Source organism: Lissotriton helveticus, chromosome 1_1, assembly GCF_964261635.1.
Source record: "Lissotriton helveticus chromosome 1_1, aLisHel1.1, whole genome shotgun sequence".
Taxonomy (NCBI): Eukaryota; Metazoa; Chordata; class Amphibia; order Caudata; family Salamandridae; genus Lissotriton; species Lissotriton helveticus.
In genome coordinates, this window is record NC_136057.1 from 1,360,932,157 (window position 1) to 1,360,953,394 (window position 21,238).

Genomic DNA, 21,238 nt, shown 5'->3' on the forward strand with positions numbered 1-21,238 from the left:
GTCTTGCGAGGGAGCTGGCAGGGAGGAAATGCCTCAAGCATTATGACTGGGATGAGGAGCAACGATGAGAAGGTAATAAGATTCTGTTTTATGGTCCAAAACTTCCTCATGGAGAAATATACTGGATTGATAGCAGCCCGTCGAACTCCCTGCTTTGATTACCTGCATATCAATGAATACAATAATTTACATAGTCCTCAAATTCACAGGAACTTGACCTTCTTCGCTATATTGGGTCACAGGGTTGCTATTTCACAGCTACCAGTTTTGCTTTGTGTCTCTGCTACCCATTGCAATCAGTGCTTAATTTGAACCAGTGGTTTCCAGTACTCAGCACCAGCACTTCATTGTTCGCACCAACTCTAGTGACAGTCCACCACAGGGTGGTGCCGTCTGTCAAATATTGAGATAAGCACAACAATAGTGTTTGATAAGTCAGTATACATTCAAAATAAATAACATCTATTGTTCACATTATTATAGCTTTGGGTGGCCTGAAATAATTTGAATTGTCTCACTTGTAACAGTGGTTAGTATTTGTACTGGTACTGTCATTAGCAGGCCTGGCAGGGGCAATGAGTGGTGCAGGCGGCAGTGGCCTGCCGAGAGGGGCCTGGCACTTACTTTTCTACAAATAAAACACTGATTGCAATGAACCATACACCACCGCACTGTCAAACAAGCATTCTGTTCTTAAGATGAAATCACTTCCACTTTGTTTTGAATCTGCTATCCCCTAGCAGTGAGACATGCACCACTGCAGCATCAAACAATTCACCATTATTATTTTCTATGCCTCCTGCTTTGCTCCCTAGTTCTTGCACTTACTGCAGTGACTGTTCAATCACACAGACAACTCACCGAAATTCCAGCAGTGTTTCACTGCTTTGTTTTTTAGGTTGAGCCTGGGCAGCACATGCACTGATTTAGGAGGCAGGCTGTATTCAGGTATTGACTTGAAGCTCCACCCATTTTCCGCCCATCTTTTCAATTGGCTCCTGTTAGTGTCCTTTCTAAATGATTGCTTTTGATTCATGAATAGGCTTAGTAGTCCCTCCTTAGTACCGCCTTTTCTACATTTCTAAACTTACATGAGGACTGGCCCTTTTACTTGTGTTGTTACACTGTACGTTCTATTTACAGTCTGTGAGCACTCCTTCTTTAATGATTTTCTCCTATTGCAGGCACAACATGCTTCCAAGGGTGCCCGCTTTGCCTCTGGGCCTGCGCTTTAGGTTTCAGCACGGCGCCTGCTTTTACATTTTATAACCAATGGTGGCTAACTTGCACCTTTTCATCTACGTTAATTTTTGTATTTACTAGCAGTGCAGTACGCTTTTACTATAGCGGCTGTGCGCCTTTTATTTCTTCTGACCTTTCTTTAGGCGGGCTCACCGCATTTAATCTTTTTGTTTTAAAGTGCACCATGCCAGGCTTTTGCTTTAATGGTGGTAGCGCCCCTTTCTTTAGATGCTGATCGCCGTATTCAGCTTCTTGTCAAGCTCAAGAAAGGGGCACGTCCGCCATTAAAGTGAAAGAACGGCATGGGGCGCTTTTACCAAAAAAAAACATTTGCGAAGTTTACAAACAAATGCTTTTTTGGTGAATGTGCACCATGTCACGCTTTTACTTTAATAGCGGTCACGCCCCTTTCTTTAGACTCCGCTGATCATATTCACTTTGTCGGCGCTGCTTGCACAGCTGAGCACTGCCCTTTAACACACGGGCCTCCCCAATGCAGTATTTCCCCCTCCACCCCCTCCCTTTCAATGTTCTTGGACTGAGGCATCAACAGGCACGAACATCCAGGAAACAAAAATACTTAGTATCAAGCCTTTGCAATGCAATAGGTCTCGCGGTTTGAGCTATTGTCATAAATGGGTGATGCCTTTTATTTATTTATTGATTTTCAAAACACATAAATAAAAGTCATTGTCATTTACAATGCCAATCGCTTAAACTCTCGCAAATGCAAGACCTATTGCATTGCAAATGCTTGTTTCCTTTGAATCTGTTGTAACTATGGTGGTGACTGAGTCTGCAGAAAAAGAGTGGAGGTCAGCCCTTACTATTTTATGGTTTCTGTTTTGCTTTGTAACTTTTGTACCCATTCCATTGACAAAAGCTAACCATCCATTCGCCTTTGTCACTGTTTTAGTACTTTCTTTATGATTTGTATATCTTGTACCCACACCAATGACCCCCTTAATGTCACACGACAAACTCCCCCTTCCTGTTGTTTCAAACCTTCACATCTTGCTTTGCTTCATGTGCCTCCTTGCCAATAAAATATGCACCATCACACAACAAACACCTCTTTCCAGCTGGTACAAACCTTCACATTTTACTCTATATCCTTTGTGTCCATACATATATGTATTATTTTGGGTGGGGAATGGGTTCCATCCCAACACCTCCTTTGTTCTCACACGTCACTAACCTTATAACTATACCCCTGATCCCCTATAACCTTAATCATCCCTAAACATTTAAAGAAACTTTAAAATACTTTCTACCCTATTCCCCTACCCATTCCTGAGCCTAAAAACCATTTCTACTCCATTCTCTTAGCCATCCCCAAACTCTTTAAAAACTCTTAATGCACAAGTTACTACTTGTGTAACGATATATCTGTAAGCGACTTTAGTTAGTGATAGATTCCTTACCTAAGAATATCCCCAGGTGTCAGGCTGGATCCGGAAAGTTTTGCTAGCAGTACCCCTGCGCGTCAGTGGGTGGCATTGTGCGGCTCTGCGTCCGTCGCTGGCTCCGAGATGACATCACGGAGTCTACTTAGGTACTGGAGGCTCCTTCTTAGCGAACGATTAACAGGCCTTGTTGCAGAGAACGACCCACCAAGAGATGGTCCGTTTGTGTACAGCCCGAGCTGGACATCTACCCGGAATTGCTGTGTGCAGCTAAGGTAGAAGGAGAGTGCACGTTTTGGGTCCAGATGGCGGAGCCTCTCTTCCTGTTTGGAAGGATGCGGGAATAAGGTGGGCAAAGAGATGGTCTGCCCGATATGGAAGGGCGTGACAACCTTTGGCAAAAAAGAAGGACGGGTCCTTTTCACACTTTTCACACTGGCCACCACCTTCAAGAAAGAAAAGCCAGAAATCAACCAGTCATCCCGATAAGGAAACAACTGAAACCCCTTTAACCATAAAAAGAACCTACTGGTGCCAATTAGGGGTGGGCGTAGTACACGTAGTCGCGCTACGCGAAGCTACGCGAAGACGTTCTTGCACTACGCAAGCTTCGCGTAGCTTCCTGAGCATGCGTAGTAGCTTGCTGGACCCGTTCGCGAGCCGTTTTTCTTGCTCGGAAGAGCGTTGTGCGTGTTCGGGGCGCTGTCTGCGTGTTCGGGGGATTGTAGCGTGCGACCTTACCCATGTGGTGGGCTATGGGCGCGGCCATCTTGTTTTTTCAATTGTCCCGCCCGCTCGCGTCCCCTATTTCCTCTTTCGGGTCGCGTATAACATGTTCGCGTGGGGAACACAACTACTTATCGCGTTCTCACAGTCAGGTTGGATTGTGCGGCGGGATTCCAAACATCGTAGCGAACGCGAACGGGATAGAAAAGCGAGAAAGCGAACGCAGAACCACGGTAAGTCATTACCGCGCACGCGAGAATGCTATTGAGCGCGTGAGCAAGAAAAACTACTACGCTACGCTGTAGATTGCGAAGTAGTCGACAGCTACGCGCTCGCAGGGAAGTGCGAAGTTGCCGTAGTTCTCCACCCAGGCTTAGTGCCAATACCGTTGTGAACACTCCCGGCGTCAAAGAGAGTCCAAAGTGAAGTGCTCTGAAGTGGAAGTGGTGGCCTTAGCAAATATGATAAACTGTTGACTCCTCCCTTATCCAGACTTCAAAATAAGCATTCGGCAAGTCCAGGGTCTCTAGCAATTTCTGCTTCTTCAGAATTGGAATTTCATATGCAGTGTGTGCAACCTGAAAGGAGGGTAATGCACAAACATGTTTAGCCATTACAAGTCTAGAACTGGCCTGTACTTTCCTCCTGGTTTTGGCCCTAGGAAGATTATAGAATAAAATTCATACCCTCTCTGCGAGACTGTGACCAGCACTAAGGCTCCCTTCTGGATCCTTGATTGAACTCCATCCAACATTGCTCGTCTTTTTATCAGGACTTTTGGAACTGGGGTGATTTGGTACTGATGACCTGGAGACTGGCTGCAAACCCTATGGAATAGAGAACTCTTACCACCGCTGGAACCCATTTGTCCGTTATTACATGAACCCACTGTGGGTAAAAAAAAGTCCCTTAGAGGGGGACCATCTCCTGTGCCCATATGGTCTGGATTTATTCAGTTGCTGACTGCCTGACTGTGGCTAAAACAGTGCAGCCCCCTGACCTCGAGCTCTACCTCAAAAGGGACGCTTTTTTAAATCTCTGGCCCCTTGGCCTGATTTCTTCTGGAAAAACGATTTCTTTGCCAGAGGCGGGTCAAAAGGAAAACAAATATTCCTTTCCTTGTGAATCACACAATTTATCGTCCAAGAATGGGAGGTGATTGATCAAGGATCTCTGTGCTTGTTCAACCCTTCAAAGTTTCAGCCACATCAATTTCCTGCCAGCTATTGCAGCCCCCACACCTGTTGACGCTGCCAATAAAGAATCAAAGACTCTGACATAAAAAGTTCCAGAAGTTCCATATCTCCCAATACCTCTGTGGCATCTCCTCCAAATAGTCTGAGATCCATTGAAAGTAGTGCTTGGGAAGCATAAGCTGCATACGTGTTAGGTATTATTGCAAATGTGATGCCGAATAACTCCTCTTAAAGACACCCTCTATTTGTCTCTCTACAGCATCCCGTAGCGATGACGCCCCAGAAGGTAGGAGCGAAATGGAGGCCATACTTGCCAGGATCGTGTCAACTTTCAATACCTAGGGAAAACAAACCTCCAATTGCTCCACAGGATATCTCTTTGATAGGAACCTGGGAACATAAGGCTTCTCCAGGTCTTTCCGCTCCTTTAATATCATGGTTTTTCACAAAGTCATGGAACGGGACAGCATCTACCTGCCGAGCTGCATACTGAGCAAAGAAACCCTCCTGTTCCTGCTGAGGTTTCTCTTGAAATTTCAGAATATCTCTTATGTGGGCTGTCACGTCCACCAGCTGATGCCCCTCAATGTATTTCCCCTTAGGACCCTTCTCAGAGTCTAGCTTCTGCCTCTTATCATGTGGCTCAGCTAAAGCTGAATTCACTGTGCCCTTCATGTGAGACGTCAATTCCCTCTCAGAGATGGACACTAACTCGTGCTCGGCTGCTTCATCAGGAGGCTCTTGATGGTTCTTTTTAGGCATATTTCCTTGCCGCCATTACCTGTTGCAGAGACTCCTCCATCAGCACGATAAGTACTGAATTAGTTGCACTCTGACTGTCTGTCCCCCAGCTACAGCGAGGAGACTCCTTATGAGGGGCCATTTATTAATCAATTAATTTGCCAATTAATTCCAGGCTTCTATAAAAAAGGGTTACCTTAACCCTCCTCTTCTATTTTCAGAGTGAGAGTCTAAGACCTTAACCACTAGGTAAGAAGTGACTCTTTTCCAATAGAGGGCCATAACCTTAATAGGTAAGGAAAACAAAGAAACTAGTTACTGCCTGTACCTCTTTCAACTGAGCTCACATTGTCCCAAACATATTGCCACAGGGTTTTTAATCATTCTTTTAACAGCATTCCACTGCTCCCTACAAAAATATATAACAAAACACCCCACGCCTTAATAAAAATGCTGCGATCAAGGCAAGGAGAACGTTGACACAGCAGCAAGCAGCAAGAGCCTTGGGGTGGGGCTGAAGGGGTGGTGGTTTAAGGCAGTCCTAGAATCAAACGATGAACTATATGTTACTAGTAGGTCTTGCGAGGGAGCTGGCAGGGAGGAAATGCCTCAAGCATTATGACTGGGATGAGGAGCAACGATGAGAAGGTAATAAGATTCTGTTTTATGGTCCAAAACTTCCTCACGGAGAAATATACTGGATTGATAGCAGCCCGTCGAACTCCCTGCTTTGATTACCTGCATATCAATGAATACAATAATTTACATAGTCCTCAAATTCACAGGAACTTGACCTTCTTCGCTATATTGGGTCACAGGGTTGCTATTTCACAGCTACCAGTTTTGATTTGTGTCTCTGCTACCCATTGCAATCAGTGCTTAATTTGAACCAGTGGTTTCCAGTACTCAGCACCAGCACTTCATTGTCCGCACCAACTCTAGTGACAGTCCACCACAGGGTGGTGCCGTCTGTCAAATATTGAGATAAGCACAACAATAGTGTTTGATAAGTCAGTATACATTCAAAATAAATAACATCTATTGTTCACATTATTATAGCTTTGGGTGGCCTGAAATAATTTGAATTGTCTCACTTGTAACAGTGGTTAGTATTTGTACTGGTACTGTCATTAGCAGGCCTGGCAGGGGCAATGAGTGGTGCAGGCGGCAGTGGCCTGCCGAGAGGGGCCTGGCACTTACTTTTCTACAAATAAAACACTGATTGCAATGAACCATACACCACCGCACTGTCAAACAAGCATTCTGTTCTTAAGATGAAATCACTTCCACTTTGTTTTGAATCTGCTATCCCCTAGCAGTGAGACATGCACCACTGCAACATCAAACAATTCACCATTATTATTTTCTATGCCTCCTGCTTTGCTCCCTAGTTCTTGCACTTACTGCAGTGACTGTTCAATCACACAGACAACTCACCGACATTCCAGCAGTGTTTCACTGCTTTGTCTTTTAGGTTGAGCCTGGGCAGCACATGCACTGATTTAGGAGGCAGGCTGTATTCAGGTATTGACTTGAAGCTCCACCCATTTTCCGCCCATCTTTTCAATTGGCTCCTGTTAGTGTCCTTTCTAAATGATTGCTTTTGATTCATGAATAGGCTTAGTAGTCCCTCCTTAGTACCGCCTTTTCTACATTTCTAAACTTACATGAGGACTGGCCCTTTTACTTGTGTTGTTACACTGTACGTTCTATTTACAGTCTGTGAGCACTCCTTCTTTAATGATTTTCTCCTATTGCAGGCACAACATGCTTCCAAGGGTGCCCGCTTTGCCTCTGGGCCTGCGCTTTAGGTTTCAGCACGGCGCCTGCTTTTACATTTTATAACCAATGGTGGCTAACTTGCACCTTTTCATCTACGTTAATTTTTTTATTTACTAGCAGTGCAGCACGCTTTTACTATAGCGGCTGTGCGCCTTTTATTTCTTCTGACCTTTCTTTAGGCGGGCTCACCGCATTTAATCTTTTTGTTTTAAAGTGCACCATGCCAGGCTTTTGCTTTAATGGTGGTAGCGCCCCTTTCTTTAGATGCTGATCGCCGTATTCAGCTTCTTGTCAAGCTCAAGAAAGGGGCACGTCCGCCATTAAAGTGAAAGAACGGCATGGGGCGCTTTTACCAAAAAAAAACATTTGCGAAGTTTACAAACAAATGCTTTTTTGGTGAATGTGCACCATGTCACGCTTTTACTTTAATAGCGGCCACGCCCCTTTCTTTAGACTCCGCTGATCATATTCACTTTGTCGGCGCTGCTTGCACAGCTGAGCACTGCCCTTTAACACACGGGCCTCCCAATGCAGTATTTCCCCCTCCACCCCCTCCCTTTCAATGTTCTTGGACTGAGGCATCAACAGGCACGAACATCCAGGAAACAAAAATACTTAGTATCAAGCCTTTGCAATGCAATAGGTCTCGCGGTTTGAGCTATTGTCATAAATGACAATGCCTTTTATTTATTTATTGATTTTCAAAACACATAAATAAAAGTAATTGTCATTTACAATGCCAATCGCTTAAACTCTCGCAAATGCAAGACCTATTGCATTGCAAATGCTTGTTTCCTTTGAATCTGTTGTAACTATGGTGGTGACTGAGTCTGCAAAGAGTGGAGGTCAGCCCTTACTATTTTATGGTTTCTGTTTTGCTTTGTAACTTTTGTACCCATTCCATTGACAAAAGCTAACCATCCATTCGCCTTTGTCACTGTTTTAGTACTTTCTTTATGATTTGTATATCTTGTACCCACACCAATGACCCCCTTAATGTCACACGACAAACTCCCCCTTCCTGTTGTTTCAAACCTTCACATCTTGCTTTGCTTCATGTGCCTCCTTGCCAATAAAATATGCACCATCACACAACAAACACCTCTTTCCAGCTGGTACAAACCTTCACATTTTACTCTATATCCTTTGTGTCCATACATATATGTATTATTTTGGGTGGGGAATGGGTTCCATCCCAACACCTCCTTTGTTCTCACACGTCACTAACCTTATAACTATACCCCTGATCCCCTATAACCTTAATCATCCCTAAACATTTAAAGAAACTTTAAAATACTTTCTACCCTATTCCCCTACCCATTCCTGAGCCTAAAAACCATTTCTACTCCATTCTCTTAGCCATCCCCAAACTCTTTAAAAACTCTTAATGCACAAGTTACTACTTGTGTAACGATATATCTGTAAGCGACTTTAGTTAGTGATAGATTCCTTACCTAAGAATATCCCCAGGTGTCAGGCTGGATCCGGAAAGTTTTGCTAGCAGTACCCCTGCGCGTCAGTGGGTGGCATTGTGCGGCTCCGCGTCCGTCGCTGGCTCCGAGATGACATCACGGAGTCTACTTAGGTACTGGAGGCTCCTTCTTAGCGAACGATTAACAGGCCTTGTTGCAGAGAACGACCCACCAAGAGATGGTCCGTTTGTGTACAGCCCGAGCTGGACATCTACCCGGAATTGCTGTGTGCAGCTAAGGTAGAAGGAGAGTGCACGTTTTGGGTCCAGATGGCGGAGCCTCTCTTCCTGTTTGGAAGGATGCGGGAATAAGGTGGGCAAAGAGATGGTCTGCCCGATATGGAAGGGCGTGACAACCTTTGGCAAAAAAGAAGGACGGGTCCTGAGAACCACCTTGTCTGGATGAACAGAAAGGAAAGGAGGTTTGGAAGAAAGGGCCTGGAGCTCACTCACTCTTCTGGCAGAGGTGATAGCTACCGTCTTGAGAGTAGGAAGACACAAAGGACAATTATGAAGGGGCTCGAAGGAAGCACACATCAGATATGTCAGGACAAGGTTTAAGTCCCATTGAGGCCTGATGACCGGGAGAAAACATGTGCGTAATGCCTTTTAGAAAGCGGTTAACAACCGGATACTTAAAAAGAGAAGCCTGATCAGGAAGCCGTAGAAAGGCGGAAACGGCTGAAAGGTAACCTTTGATAGTGTCCAGAGCAGAACCCTGCTGGGCCAAAGAAAGAAGGAACCGAAGGACTTCAGAAAGAGGGGCAGAAAGGGGATCCACAGACTTTGCTGTGCACCTTGCCACAAACTTATACCACCTGCAGGTGTATACTGTTTTTGGGGAGGGACGCCAGGCTGCCAGAATGACATCACAGACTTCGGGAGGAAGATCGAAAGCTGACAACTGTCGCCGCTCAATCTCCACTCATGAAGGTGGAGGCTGGGCAGGTTCAGGTGGAGGACCGTCCCCTGCTGCTGCGACAGAAGATCCTCCCGAAGAGGCATGTTGAGTAGCTCAGGATAACAGTATCTTGGTGCCCAATCTGGAGCCACAAGAATAACTTGGGCCCAGTCATGCCAAATCTTATTCAGCACTCTAGGCAGAAGTGGTGTAGGTGGAAAGGCGGACAATAGACTGCAATTCCACTCGCAACGAAAAGCGTCACCAAGCGAGTGCCCCCTTGGAAATTCCAACGCACAGAACTGATGACATTGCGCGTTCTCTTCGGTGGCGAATAGATCTAATCAAGGCTCTCTCCACTGCTGAAAGAGACCTTGTGCCACGTCCAAGTTCAGATGCAATTCGTGATCCATCAAGCACTGGCGGCTGAGTTTGTACGCCCTGGCGTTCAGGGAACCTGCCAAATGTTGAACCACCAAGGTAATGCCTTGATGTTCCAGCCATGTCTAGAGGCGCAGAGCCTCCTGACATAGAGTCCAGGACCCCACATGCCCTGTTTGTTGCAATACCACATGGCAGTGGTGTTGTCTGTGAACACCTGCATCACACTTCCCTGGACAGAGGGAAGGAATGCTTTCAGTGCAAGCAGGATCGCCCGACACTCCAAATGGTTGATATGGAGCCGGGACTCCACCGGAAACCAGAGGCATCTGATCTCCGCCTTTCCCAAGTGGCCTCCCCATCCCAGGAGGGACGCATCTGTCACCACTTTGTGCTCCGGTTGGGGAAGGGAGAGGGATCTGCCATTGGCCCAATCGCGATTCGTGAGCTAGGAAGGCTTCGAATTGGACGTTGTGGGTGCAGAGGTGGACTGACCATCACGCCGGCCCCCTGGAGCCACCCCGGTGGCCTCCACGCCCACGGGCCCGCTGAATTTGGTTCTGTGCAGGCTTCTGGCTAAACGAATGGGCAGGGGCCCCTCTGCCATGGCTACGAAAGGAATGAAAAGTAGATGTGGCGGGGCGGGTGGTGGAAAGGCCTAAGGACTTTGCCGTGGCCCGAGAGTCCTTAAAACGCTCCAGAGCAGTGGCGGCTTTATCGCCAAACAGGCGGGTGCCATCAAAGGATAGTCCATGAAAACTGGATTAAAAAATTATCAGACCAGAAGACAGGGAGTGGTTCCTGGGCACTTAAGGGAAAGTTGAAACAAACTGCATCTAAAATATGACCCCCCCCCATATGGGATGGGGAACTAACCCATTGGATCATGTGGGCAAGATTCAGAGAGTCACTAAATTCCCTTGTGTTGCTGGCCTCCGCACAATCCAAATGGATATTGAAGTCCCCTAAAAGTAGAAAATATTAGTATTGCAGCACTCTTGGAACAATAGCTTCATCTGAGGGATTCAAAAGGCGCCAGAGGGGTCAGGGGGACGATATATCATGGTGCCTCCCAAAGTGCAGTGTGGGGATATGGCGAGGGAGAAGTCAAGGACTTCACCCTCACCAATGTCTTGGGTCACTGCCTGCGTGAAAACCCAGGATTCCCTGAACACTACCGCAACCCCTCCTCCTCTGCCTGTTTTGCGGTCAGCCCCTTGCTATTTTATACCCCTTTGGAATGGTCAAAGCAATGGCTGGGGCTGAGAATTCATTAAGCCATGTCTCTGATATAAATAGTATATCCAACCGATTGTCTGACAAAAGCTCAAAGATATTCAAGGCGTGTTTCACCATGGAGCAGGTATTAATAAGGGCAGCACGTATGAACTGGGAGTTCTGTGGAGAAGAAGGGACGTTGCAGAAAATTCCACTGCGTTGTTGGAGATGATTAGGAAAGAAGACCCGACAGATGTACTATACACACCAGCGCTGCCTTTGGTAGGGTTGCCTACAGCACGAGGGGGATTCTTGGCGGTAGAAAGAATGGAGGTGTGAACGGCGGTTGCAGTACACACTCTAGTGGACTGCTATATACATGGGATGTTACAACCCTAGAATCATTGATTGAAGAGGTGGGCTTACCGCAATCCAGTTTTTGGCATATGAGAAATTGTTGAGGGTGACATGGTGAATGTGAGGTGATACCCCAGAGGAGCCACAAACACATAACACACTGCAGCCAATACTCACATCAGGCAGTGGACGCTGCCTTATTTCAAGGTTCTATTGCACACTTTTATTGACGACTGGTGACAAGCTTCCTGCATTAAAAAGCAGGTGAGAAACTGTACTGACTAAACAGCACAGGGACAAAGATTGGGCACAAATCGTGGAACACAATCATTTGGGTGTCACAAAACACCAGATTCAAATATACTCAATCCAACTTAGTGCCTAATACATATCTTACACCCTAGAGGTTGAATAATACACCTGGTACAGACAATAGGCATACCCTAGATGTCAACTGCTCAATATTTACTTCATTCATATGGTTTGGACCTCTCTAATAATTGCCCATATTTAGACAAAAGTAATAGCTTACGTAGATACCCTACTGCATAGGTATAACATGCATAACATTGAGCCATGTTTGCTGGGTCTGTATACGCGCCAGATGCCAAGAATGGCGGGGAAAAGGTTCCTGTAGCTGGCGCTGGTCTTGGCTACAAGAGCAATCTCAATGCACTGGCATTCCCCAGAGGGCCCACCTCGCTTAATCGCTGGAAAAGCAATGTTAAAAAATGGGAACTGGCGGAGGGATCCGCCCAACAATGGAGGAACGTGCCGGCTTAAATAGGAAATCAGTAGCAGAGCTGGCGTCTACCTTTGCAGCATTACGGGAGTAGCCCTAGCACTCAGGAACCACGTGAGCGAGAGCATGAAACTTGGTAAACTGCTTCTGTCAGATAGACAACATGCCAACATCAATGAAAATGTTGACTACAATAACCTGGACTGTACGGTATGGTCGGAGAAATTGGAAAATTAGATTTGTAGACTGGGATCCAAAAGTTGTTAAATGTTTTATGTGAAGTAAACTGTTATGGAGTGGAAGTGACTTTGAAATTCCTTGATAAGTTGATAACATCTATTTAACACTGGAAGTAGGGAATCAGGACATAGTGTCAGAGCGGACCTATGTTGAAATTGAATATATTATTGAGAAACTCCCCCCTCCCCCATTACAAATATCATGTATACTTTTCTGTTTTGATTCTGTCTTCTGCAAAAACAATTTAAAAAAAAGATTTAAAAAAATGTCTGCGATCATAAGTGGGTGGGCCTTGACGAAGAAGAACAATCGTCTGCGGGCATTTAACCACATCCTCAGTTTCGAGGAAATGCACATTTTATGTGAATAAACATGGATTTGAAAGACTTTTTATCTGCCAACTTTTAAACTGTGGGCAAGAGGTCCTAGTAAAGAAAATAATCAGTTTAGAAAAATCCCCCCATTTACCAGTCTCCATCATTGGGCTTCCCATCTCGCAGGGATCTCTGCTCCCCACCGAGAAGCACACCGCTATATTTACACTGCGGTTTCAAAGGAGGCAATTAAAGCTACAGCGCTGGTAGGCATGTGCGTGAGAGCCACCGAGGTGGTTGTTAGCTGCTGCTTCGTTGCATCCTCACATGGGCAGATGAAGGGGAAGCAGTTTAAATATAGCAGCCTGCTGTTTTTTGTTTTTGCAGTTTTATGTAGCATGAACTGGAACCAAAGGGATTGGTGCGCTTTACGTGAGCACCAGTTACATTACACAAGGGCACATTCTTTTTTTTTTTTGGCACGGGGAAATTAAGTGATTTGCTCAGAAGTTGAACCAAAGCAGAATGTCGAACCTGTTTCCCCAGGTTCTTGGTAGGCCTAGGTGTAGATTGCGGAGTACTGCTAGGAGGAACTCCGTGAAGTGCCGAAAAAACTCTGCCGTGCTCCGTGGACTTCTGTTAGCAGCAGAGTGAGGTAAGTTGTACTGCGCGTGCTGATTGTTAGCGCCGGGAGTTTGTCTTGCGCTGTAAAATCAGTGCGAACAACACCACCGGCAGGGCAAGAGGGCGCTGCTTCTTTTCGCCGCTCAACAGGGCCGGACTGGCCGTAGCGGGCACCGGGCAATCCCCCGGTGCGCCTCACGGGTGGGGGGCCGGTTTGGGGCCCCTGTGGGCCCTTTTTGTTACAGGGCCGTTTTTGCAGCATAACAAAATCGGCCGAAAACCGGCCCCGGCAAATAGCTCGGGCACCTCCAACCACCTGGGAGGGGGGGAAGGGGGGCCGGCCGAGCACTTTCCCGGTTTTGGTTCCCAGTCCGGCCCTGCCGCTCAAGTAGATGTTCTATTTGAGTTGCCGCTTCCTCAATGCAAGTGGCAGTTTTCTCAACGCGAGCGGTAGCGACTTGCCACGACCGCCCGCGTTGAGAAATCTCGCCTGTAGGTGGTCTAGCATATTATTTTTCACACTAGCCAACTTAACATTGGTGAGCTGCCCTAGAGGGAAACCTCCGCACCGTGCTGCTTTGCTGATTTTATTTGCAACTCAGAGCAGAGTGGGCAAAACTGCACGAACTCCACCGGCCAAGCGGAATTCGTCATCCACTCCTAGGTCTTGGAAGAGCTATGAATGGAAGAAGTAACTTTTCTTAAACTCTGAAATGGGTTGAGAAAGAGCGCAACAGTTTGACACATGGGGGGTGGGTGGTGTGATAGAGGACACGTGCCTCGACATGGATTGGCGTGCTGCCATTCATGCTACCTGTAGGATGGAGCTCTGAACCCATCCCCCAGCCTCCTGAAAGAGGAGATCTCCAGATCTGAGTCCATGGCATACATTGGATTACTCACTTAGCATAAGGAGAAACTTCGACCAACTCGAAGGGAAGGAATTACGAGTGGCAAAGCCAGACTTCTTAGAGACAGCCCTCAATCAGATAACCTAAATTTCTCAATCAAGCTATGTCCAATCAATTTGCGTCTCCTATCAGAATAAGGCTCATATCTAACTTGCTCTCTTTACAGAATGATCTGCACACTTACCTTTCCTGAGTCCACCTTAAAGACTAATTTTGAATCTGTATTCTATTTATAAGAAGCATCTTGCTCTCTATCCCATATACAGACCAGCCAGCTCACTTAATGCACAGGGGTGTGTCACACAATGCCACTGTGTTGCACAGGACATCTTCTTCTTCGACATGGTTACCCAGTGAACAGCTAATATCACATGATAGGACCTAAGGTGAGCTGCAAACCCTTGCATAGTGTGGGTATTCAGGTCATGTTTGGTGGCCCTATGCAGCCAATGTTGCTTTTGGGTTCAGAAACCAATCCAGGACATTGGCAGTAGCCTCAAAAGCACTTTTTAGGTCGTGCCTAGAGCCAGCGCGCATGCGTTGTCTTTTTTAGACTTATTGACTCAATAGGCTTGTTAGTCCCCCCCTTAGTACCACCTCCTCTTTATTTGTCACCTCCCATGGCGACTGGCCCCTTTACTTCGGTTGTTACAAGCTACGTGTTATTTAGACTGTGAGCACTATTTTCTTCAATGAGGTTCTCTTACTGCAGGCACGACATGCTTTGGTGACTTCTTTACTCCTCCCCTCCAGTTGTCGTGCCTTCTCCCCCACACCTTCCCATCGTCCGTGGCTTCTCGCCCCCCGCCCGCCCTCCCTCTCGTTGTCCGTGCCTTCTCCTCCCCCACAAACCCGCCCTCCCTCCCGTTGTCCGTGATGCCTACCATTTGCAATGCAATAGGTCTCGCATAAATGCAAGACCTATTGCATTGCAAATGCTTGTTGTTTTGTTAGGGGGATGATAGAAGAGTCTCTCAGGCTGTGCTACGCACTAATCCCCACCCCCCTCTCCATGGTCCCACCATCTGAAAAGCTCCTAAGTGACAGGGTAGACAGTAATGTGCTCATAGTCCAGTTTCCTCTCTAGAACCAACCCCCTCCTAGGCCCGGCTGCTTTCACCCACATAGTAAATCGTTTTTAGAAGTTGGCAGGTCTGCACTATATAAATACCTATAACAAATAGATGGTTTTTATGGAAAATGACGTTGGACTCAGTCCCCAGAGAGCTCTCCAGACTAGTATTCTACATGCTTCAGCTCTAGGCTCAGTAGCCTGGAAGAGATCCACTGACCTGGATTTATTAGAAATGCAGCAAGAGAGTCATGATTCAGTCAATCGAAGACATGCCCATCAGACCCTGCTACCTCACTTAATGCCCCGGGAATGTCAACAGACTCCAGACTTGGGCTCCGATGGGTCCTCCTGGTTTGGGTGCAATGTCTGATGCATCGATCACATTCGCATATTTGCCCCATACCCGGCATCACCACAGACCACCCCCCTGCAGTGTCAGGAGAGCTCTGCCCGCAGGCAGGTGCAGGGTCACCCCCAGTACTCACTATGATCAGCAGGATGAAGTAGATGAAGTTGTAGAAGGAATGCGCGTCCATCACGTAATACATGATCTCAACCCATCCCTCCAATGTGATCACCTGCAAAGGGTGGGCAGGGGGAGAGAGAAAAAGAGAGAGGGTGTAAGGAGCGAGACTTGAATAGAGGTCCTTGGCCTGGTATACAAAATGGCTGCAGAAAGATCTAAAGAATCAATGAGCATTGCTAGGGATGTCACAAGTCCTTCCTGCAGTGTTTGCCCTGGAATTACACTATTTAGCTAATCTAGCCTTTAGTGCTGGTGTTAGAAGATCAAACAATCTTAATCCCTATATGAGGTGCACTAGCAGGATTGAAAGTCTTTTTGGTCCTGTCCTATACTGCCAGCACCAGGACAGTTAAAAAAGAAGGGGTGCCCTATTTACAACAAACCACGACTGTTTGGAAAGGCCTGAAGTGTGCCTTCTAGAATCCAAGTATAAGCCGAAATAACTGCCAGCAACCTCAGGGAAACTATAATTCGTTCAAGGTCTAAACATCTCATCTGATATCTGATGTACAATAAACTAAGAGAGCCCACGAGAATTACTTAGGAGTCGCAGCCTTAGAATACATTCAGCCTTATTCATCAACGGGCCGTTTTGCGAGCCCCTAATAGCGATTCATAGCGAATCGCTATTAAGGACTCGCAAAACGGTATTCATGTAGGAATTGCTAAATAAATAGCGATTCCTACACATTCCTTATTTGCGAGTAGCAAATTGCTAATCGCAAATAAGGAATAACTCCCCATTCATTCCTATGGGCCAAAAGGCCCATAGGAATGAATGGGGAGTATTCCTTATTTACGATTAGCAATTAGCTAATCGCAAATAAGATAGCGATTGAAAGGGTGCCAGGGGTGTCCAAAGGACACCCTGTAGCACCCCTGAAATGCAAATTGAAACAGGTGTTGCGCACACACATGTCCAAGGGACATGTGTGTGTGTGCAACATGCAACTTAGAAAAATGCTTTTAAAAGCATTTTTCTAAGTTTTTGCTATTTACCGAGAGGTCTGACCTCTCGGTAAATAGCGGCCCAAAATTGCATTTTCGCAATTTTAAAATGCTTCATGAATTGCATTTAAGGAATCTCAAATAGAGATTCCTTAAATGTAATTCCTCGCAATTTAGCGAATTAGCAATTACCGATTTTTGCATTTGGGATGATGAATCCCAAATGCAAAAATTGCGCTCGCAAAGGGCCAGATTCTCAGAATCTGGCCCTTTGCGAGCGCAATTCGGCTTGATGAATCAGGCTGATTGTCTGTACAAACTTGCGTAGCTTGCAAACACTTGTTTTTTACCTAACCTCACCCAAGTAGTTGAGTTTAGTTATGCAAAAACATATTCAGTACTGTTATTCTTCAAATATTACACATGCTAGTCTTAATTATAATACATGACATTGTCCTTAGAATTATTTTGCTACTACTGTTTGTTTTTAATAATTACAATTAAATGTTCCCACTTTTAATAATTTGCCTCCCACACAAGCCAATCCAGAGAGTTGGTGATATCCAAAGATCCTTTAAATGTAGCACGAGATATCACTAAGCAACTGACTGGAATAACAATATGACTTATGCCACTTTTCAGAAAATCTTATGAGAAACCACAACCAGTACAGGCACTGGAAGCAGTGCTCCTCCATTGATCCTGCCAAGCAGTGTCATCACTCATAGGCCTGATCATCCCTTGGTCCTACCCTGAGGTACCGCCCCCTGGAAGGACTGCTCCTCCACAAATCCCACCGTGCAGTAGGACCACTGCAAGCACAGCTTCTCTCCTCCAGTACCACTGCCAGAATGGGTGCTTCTCCCCTGGAGTGCAACGTTTGGAAGGAGCAAAGGTTCCTACTTCTGCCCTATAGTGTCAACACTTCAGGGACTGATCCACCATAGTTACATTCTGCACTGTCACCACTCACAGAACTGGAATGTATGACGTTACAACGAATTCCGTTGCAACGCATGCCTTTACCACGCATGCGTTACAACGGAATTCGTTTAACACGCATAACCTTTAACTCGAATACATGCGTGGTGACGTCATACGTCGTTAAGAGAAAACGGAAGTTTATTTTCCGATTTCTCTTATACGACGCTGATTTTCTGCATATTGACGTGACTTCAGGTGAGTTTTTTTTATTGGGGGGAGACCCCCCAAGCACCCACTTTTTTTAAACTTTTTTCCTTTACCACATATGCCTTTACTACAAACCTCGTAGTAAAGGCATGCGTGGTAAAGGCTTTCGCGGTAACCACGCATGCGTTGTACTGCATGCGTGGTTAATGATTTCGTGGAAACGGCTTCGTTGTAGAGGCCGTTTCCCACAGAACTGCATCCTCCTCCTCTTGTTCCGCCTGCAGTACCACGACTAGAAGTGTCGCTACTCGCCTCGTCATACCGTCCAGTGCCATTAGGGCACTTCTGGACCCACTCTCCCCCGCCTTCTCACCTGAAAGATGACGATCCAGGCATAACCGATGTTGTCAAAGTTGATGGCGCCCTTGTGTGGGTTGGTGTTGCTTGTGCCGCAGATAGTGTAATACTGGTTCCAGTTGACGCACATGCCACTGACATTGAACTCCTGCCGGACGGAGTTGTAGTAATAGTAATCCTCCTTGTCCAAACAGCACTGGTGGCCCCGCTCACGCAGGGGGCGGATCTCGTGGCACCCCATAATGCCATTATCCCCAGAGAGTGAACAAATGAAGGGCATCTCGTCGTCTTCCTCAGGCTGGTAGTAGGGTGAAAGGGTGATGTCACCTTGTCTGAGGACAACAAGAGGTTGAATCAAAACAGTATGGCTGTAGTGGGGTCTGCTAAATTACTGTAAGTGCTGTTATGCTCCACCATGGATTAGTATCATGTTTATAGACATTTATCCTGCACAGGTCAGAGAGTAAACAACAGCTAAACTTTTGCCTACTATGGAAATCTGTAAGATTCCATGTAACCAAAACTACCTGTAGTCTTTAATTCATAGTAATAACAATCGAGCTATAATTGTCTATTGAATTTGATATATGATATTCTTAATCAATATGCCAGGCCTGTTGCCTTTATCATAATGTCTCATAATTAACAGTCAGACCTATAGCCTTTGATATTGGCTTGTCACCATAACCAACTCAAGCCTACAGTATGTTAATGTACGACAGTGTAATAACAAGTCATCCTTAAAGGCCTACTGTCTTTAACAAACACTTTACACAATAAGTAGTTCAATACTAATAGCTTCGGTATAACATTTCATAATAAACACATCAAAACTATGAAATCTGGTGTTACTTTTCCTAATGAACTGAAAAGGCCTATACCCTTTACCATTGGTTTTACACCAACCCAACACTGGCCGATGAAAGTGCACTTAAATTAGCATCCATTGTGATACAAATATGTAAATAAACACCGCATGCAACACAATGTACAACTCCTGTCAACAGGGCCTAACAAGAATCATCATAGTGAAAATCCCCAGGGTTTGGCTGCAACCGGGGTCGGTAGTGGGATGACCTGCAGGGCGGTGACGTGGGGAGGGGGAGGTGCAGGGTGGGGGGTGGTAATGTATGGATTACAGAGTTTTACAGGTAAGTAAACATATAAGTAAATAAAACGAATTTCGTTGCGTGCACTGCATCACCAAATGCGATGCAGTGCACGCAACAAAATTTGTTTTATTTATATATATGTTTACTTACCTGTAAAACTCCGTAATCCATACATTACCACCCTCCACCCTGCCCCTCCCCCTCCCCACGTCACCGCCCTGCAGGTCATCCCACTACCGACCGCGGCAGTTTGTCTGAGAGGGGGGCACCTGCCAAAAGCCTACTATGATAATCTGTGAGATCACATGGAACAAAATACCTATCTATGGCCTGTAACACAATGTAACAACCAACTGTTAAAGGCTTGCTGGCTTTAACAAGTTGCTTACTGACTTTAACAAATGCTTTTTTTAAATTTATGATCTAGACTAAGTTTTTTGTCATAACATTGCATAATAACCAGACAAGACCTACGGAATAGGAATTAATGTCGTCCAGTGCACCAATCAGACCTATAGTTTGTCGCCTTCATCAACTCAGCCCTACAGTGTTGAGCGTAAGCTCTTCCACAAAGCAACCATCAGACACACAGTCATAAAATTAGATAGGTATGCAAATGGTACACTATTTACTTTAATATATGCTTTTCACAATAAATATTTCAGGTATAGTGCCTATATGATAACATTTTATAATAAACAAATATAACCATGATCATTGCCTTGCCACCACAACTAACTCAGTCCTGCTGTATCTAGTATCAGTTTTACCACAAAGTGCAATACAATACATGAAGTCTTTTTAATGGAAGCACACAGCTTCAGACCCAATCAAATCCTGTGTTCAGTTATACCAAAATGAGGGTGGAGACCAAGCCCCTCTTTCATTAGTACTCTGAAAGCTATTTTTGTGGCTCACATAAGCTAATGTGACACCTGCACTTTGAAGCCGGGCCTAAAAATCCATAAAGATTGGTTTAGCCCTGGGCATCCTACACGAATGTATGACGTTACAACGCATGCCTTTACAACGCAGTTTTTACACTGCAACATCTCTTACAACGCATACATTTACATCGAATACCATTACAAGAATTTTTTTAAACTACATCTACAAAGCATTCCATTACATCGCATTATACCTTTAAAACGCATACCATTACTACGCACACCATTACATTGCATTTAAGGTAAGTGTTGGATAGTGTAGGGGTAAAAAATACTATTCTACCTCCAGGGGGTGCAACAGTAGGGTAGGTGTTGGATAGTGTAGGGGTATAAATTACTATTCTACCTCCAGGGGGTGCAACAGTAGGGTAAGTGTTGGGTAGTGTAGGGGTACTATGCGTTGTAGTGGTATACGTTGTAATGACATGTGATGTAATGCCTGCATTGTAGTGACATGCGTTGTATGGCATGCGTTGTAGTGACATGCAATGTAATGGCTGCATTGTAGTGACATGCGTTGTAAATGTAGTGCGAAGTGATGACTGCGTTGTAAAGGTTGTTTCCCATCCTACACTGCTCTCAAACACAAATCTCCACTCTGAAAACTAAGGTTAATGATGGAAGGGGAGAGTAGAGGCTTGCAGTACATTCCTCATGACTGCCCTCCTCCCATCTGCGCTGCTGCCAGGGAAAACCAAACAGCGTAAATTATCTAGTTATCCAAGACCCTTTAACAGCATTACAATGTCATGTTTGTGCCCCTGAAGGCTCCAGCTTAGGCAACCAAATTGCTGGTGGCGGATGTGTGTCAGTACAACGCGATCTTTTAGATTGCGGTACTTAACAATGCGGTTATTACAACGCAAGTTGTTACAACGACTTGCGTTGGA

The 21,238-nt window shown here is 45.6% G+C and overlaps 1 protein-coding gene across 1 annotated transcript in view; it reads right to left on the reverse strand.

The window, feature by feature from the left end:
* CACNA1I (calcium voltage-gated channel subunit alpha1 I) overlaps window positions 1–21,238 on the reverse strand; it is a 646,661-nt gene that overhangs the window by 432,492 nt on the left and 192,931 nt on the right. The window contains exons 4-5 of the mRNA XM_078650206.1: window positions 18,306–18,621; window positions 15,813–15,905 (exon numbers count right to left, since the gene is read on the reverse strand). Of these exons, the coding sequence (XP_078506332.1) occupies window positions 15,813–15,905; window positions 18,306–18,621 (409 nt within the window). The remainder of the gene's footprint in view (window positions 1–15,812; window positions 15,906–18,305; window positions 18,622–21,238) is intronic.